Raw genomic sequence first — 3,988 nt, forward strand, 5'->3', positions numbered from 1 at the left:
TAAAAAATTGATGACAATAATGACTGAACACTTTTCTATTTACAATGATTTGTTGACACAAACTAATTATGCTCAAAATAAATTATCAAATGCCACTCTCTCTGATTATAAGCGGATTAAGCAACGGGCAAAATGCCTTTTGCTCTCCAAAGGGAAGATGATTTAAAATGTATTTATCAAAGGATTAAAACAAAAAATAAATATAATTTTGTTAAAGAATTCATTGTTAATGATAGATATATGTACAATAATAAGAGGGAATTGCCAAAGAGACTATTTCCCAATGCGCTTAATTGCCAAGTTCATGATTTGACCATTTCAAAAACACTTCGTAAATACATAAGAATTGTGTGAACCGTTTGGTATTTATGTAAAATTTTATATTTATTTAATATTTTTTTTAAAAATAGAAAACTACTAGAAATAATACGATGAAAAAGTTATTAATGCGTCAAATGCACTCAATTTTCACCAGAATTTACAACTCGAGTGATCGCGTTCAACCGGAAGGGGAGGAGTCATTGTTTCAGAGATGGATGGCAAACATGTTGTCGTCTGCGACAATGGCACAGGGGTAATCTCATTCTCAACTCCGTTCAATATCGGTATTCTTTTCTTTCCGTCACCAGATCTTCGTTAGATTATCGTATAACTCTTGTTCAAGCCATTCTCAAATCTCCATTATTGACTGGTGTTTTGCTGGATCATGGATCTTAGGCTTTTTCAGTTTTGTTTTTCTGCGGTTAGAATTTGATCCTAACTTATCGCGAAAGTGATTTTGATTATTCTTAGCTTATTCAATCCTGCTACTTTTCCTGATCAAATGGGTCATGCTGGCTTGTAATGGGACTGCTTAGCTCCAAGTAAGATTTAATAAATCATATTAAGCTAGATTCAGTAAATCTTGAGAGCAGCACAACCTAAAAACTGTTTGGCACGTCACCTTTAATAATTGGGTTTTTTCCTACATTTAAATTCGGTAAACGCTATGAATTGTGTGATTCAACAATCTTGAATTAACTAATAACGAGTCTGAAATGGGATTTTAACAAAACAACAGTATTTGAAGTCTCCAAATTTTCTTTTTGGGTCATTTACATGCATTGCACACTATGCTTATGTATTTACACATCTCAAACCTACACTTTCATATTCGCACACAGAGCACTCAAATCCTTAATATCACAAAAAAAATTTCACTATCACCACTTTTTAAATGTGGAATACACCTTTTCATGCATATGTTTATAGCACCAAACTGTTGTTTATGTAAATATGAAAGTTTAGGTGTGAGATATGTAAATACATAAGATTTGGGTATATAAATTCTGCCTAAATAGGGGGAGAAACAGTCTTCCATATGGGATGAGCAATGGTGTTTTTTTTCAATTCACTGACTTTTTTGCTGCTAGTCTCTACTAATCTGTGAACTCTACTGATCTGTGACGCTTGCAGTATGTGAAGTGTGGTTTTGCTGGTGAGAACTTTCCTACTTCTGTGTTTCCTTGTGTGGTTGGTAGACCAATGCTGCGGTATGAAGAATCACTCATTGAACAAGAGCTGAAGGTTTGAGGTCAAAAGTCTCATTCCCCTTTTATGTATTGAAATTAAAACAAACGGATATTTACATGCCGCCCAGTTCCTATGTATTTACATACTCAACACCTAACACTACTATACTCAAATTTTTTTACATTTATACCGCCCAAATCTTTCTTATCACATAAAAAGTTATCACATAAAAAATACCACTTTTTTAACTTTTAAAAAGTAGGAAGATTTACATACATACCGCTAAATTCCTTTGCATTTACATATCTAACATCTAAACTTCGATTTCTACATACATATCTTACCTTTGCATGAAAAGGCGTATTTCACTTTTTAGAAGTTAAGATGGTGGTATTTTTGATGTGATATGAAGGTTTTTGGTGCTAGAAATGTAAGAAGTAAAGTTTAGATGTTAGATATGCAAATACATAGGAATTGGGTAGTCTGTATGTAAATGCCGCTAAATGTAAAATACACTTTTCTTGTATAGGTAAGGAGGCATATATTTGAACATTGAATTTTATGTGTTGGATATGTAGATACATAGGTTAAGTGGTACATATATAAATCTTTCTAAAATAAAATTAGTAAATTCCGCACCTCTGCTTGGTTTCATTAACATGTTACTCTAGTAAACTCTTGCTCTTTTGACTGTTCAGGACATTGTTGTGGGTGAATCTTGTGCAGACTTTAGAAATCAACTTGATATATCTTATCCTGTCAATAATGGAATCGTACAAAACTGGGAAGATATGGGCCATGTGTGGGATCATGCATTTTTTAATGAACTAAAGGTATCAGTGGCGATCTTTCTATATTTAAGAATTTACAGATTGGGGTTAGTTTCAGTATAATTTTATCAGTTTTTATCTACTGTTAATTTCAGAATTTTGTGTCCTATTTCTCTATTCATTCATTCAAGTCTACAGAGAAAACTGATAATATGATTCTTTTTTTGAATTTTGCTTCCTTCAGATAGATCCAACTGAATGCAAGATTCTACTCACAGACCCTCCTCTTAATCCTTCGAAAAACCGTGAAAAAATGGTGAGTTGACTCCCTTAATTTTGAAGTTGGTCTACTGTCTTATATCATTATATTTTGGAGATTTACATACATACCATTCAATTCCTATGTATTCATATATCTAACACATAAACTACAATTTTTGCATACATACCATCTTAACTAAGCATGAAAAGGTGTATATTACTTTTAAAAGTTCAAAAGTGGCATTTGTTATGTGATTTGAATGATTTGGGTGGTATAAGTGCAAAAAGTAAAGTTCAGGTGTTAGATATGCAAATAGATAGGAAATAGGAATTGGCAGGTATGTATGTAAATGCCCCCATGCCCCTATTTTAGAAGTATCACTCTGTTGATTTTCTAGCTGAACCACACTTTGTTTTTGGGTATGCTTGTTAATACCAGATAGAGACCATGTTTGAGAAGTACAATTTCACTGGTGTCATCATTCAAATCCAAGCTGTTCTAACATTATATGCTCAAGGTTATTATTATGATGCCCCGGATCTTTGAAGTTGTTGAATTAACTCTTGTTTTTTGTTCCATATATCACTTTCAGATTTCATGGTATATACAACAATAATAAAAGAAATGAAAATTTACATACCACACAATTCTTATGTATTTAGATATCCGTCACCTCAAGTTTGATAATTACAATCATAACACTTTGGTGTTATAAACCAATGTATGAGGTGTATTTCACTTTTATAAAGTTGGTAAGAGTGTTATTTTTTATGCGATATTAAATATGTGTGTTATGCATGTAAATAGGAAAGTTTAGTTGCTAAATATGTAAACCTCATGTAAATGCCCCTAAAAGAAAATAAATGAATGGATCAAGTAACACATATTTCCCGCTCGTATATGTAAAGTCTTTTCCCCTCCCATTTTACTGACTGTTGCTTATTAATCTTTATTGCATTTCAATAGGATTGTTGACTGGTCTTGTCATCGACTCTGGAGATGGTGTCACACATGTGGTAATTATTTTACATTTTTAGACTAGCTTTATTTGTCCTTGCAAAAAGCATTTCTGCTATTTATTGCTCGAAATGTTTTTGCACTTTTTGTTTAAAATTTTGTCAGTTAGGCTTGAGTTGAGCCATGTTCTGCGACCCTACCCATGAGAATAAGTGTTTCAAAAACACACAGAACAATCTTTGAGAATTTGCTCCCAAATGTTTTTAAAACGAATACTTTTTGAAAGCATATAACAAACGGCTTCTGAAAAAACACTTTTCTGATACTTTCTTTATGTTTTGGAGGAAACAAAAGAGCAAGAAATAGAAATTGAGCTAATATTTGTCTAAATCAATTTTCTTACAAATCTGTCCTCCAGTGCAATGTTGGCATCCTTGTCAAGTTTATTTTTCATGGTAGTTCAATTCTCATAGAGCTCACAAAAGAT

At 32.4% G+C, this 3,988-nt stretch overlaps 1 protein-coding gene across 1 annotated transcript in view; it reads left to right on the forward strand.

Moving 5' to 3' along the window:
- Window positions 1–477: 477 nt before the first annotated feature.
- LOC110031007 (actin-related protein 2) overlaps window positions 478–3,988 on the forward strand; it is a 23,699-nt gene continuing 20,188 nt past the window's right edge. The window contains exons 1-6 of the mRNA XM_020734028.1: window positions 478–574; window positions 1,456–1,566; window positions 2,211–2,345; window positions 2,527–2,598; window positions 2,983–3,061; window positions 3,511–3,560. Coding sequence (XP_020589687.1) covers window positions 533–574; window positions 1,456–1,566; window positions 2,211–2,345; window positions 2,527–2,598; window positions 2,983–3,061; window positions 3,511–3,560 — 489 coding nt within the window. The 5' untranslated portion in view covers window positions 478–532. The remainder of the gene's footprint in view (window positions 575–1,455; window positions 1,567–2,210; window positions 2,346–2,526; window positions 2,599–2,982; window positions 3,062–3,510; window positions 3,561–3,988) is intronic.

Source organism: Phalaenopsis equestris, unplaced genomic scaffold, assembly GCF_001263595.1.
Source record: "Phalaenopsis equestris unplaced genomic scaffold, ASM126359v1 Scaffold000002, whole genome shotgun sequence".
NCBI classification, from domain to species: Eukaryota; Viridiplantae; Streptophyta; class Magnoliopsida; order Asparagales; family Orchidaceae; genus Phalaenopsis; species Phalaenopsis equestris.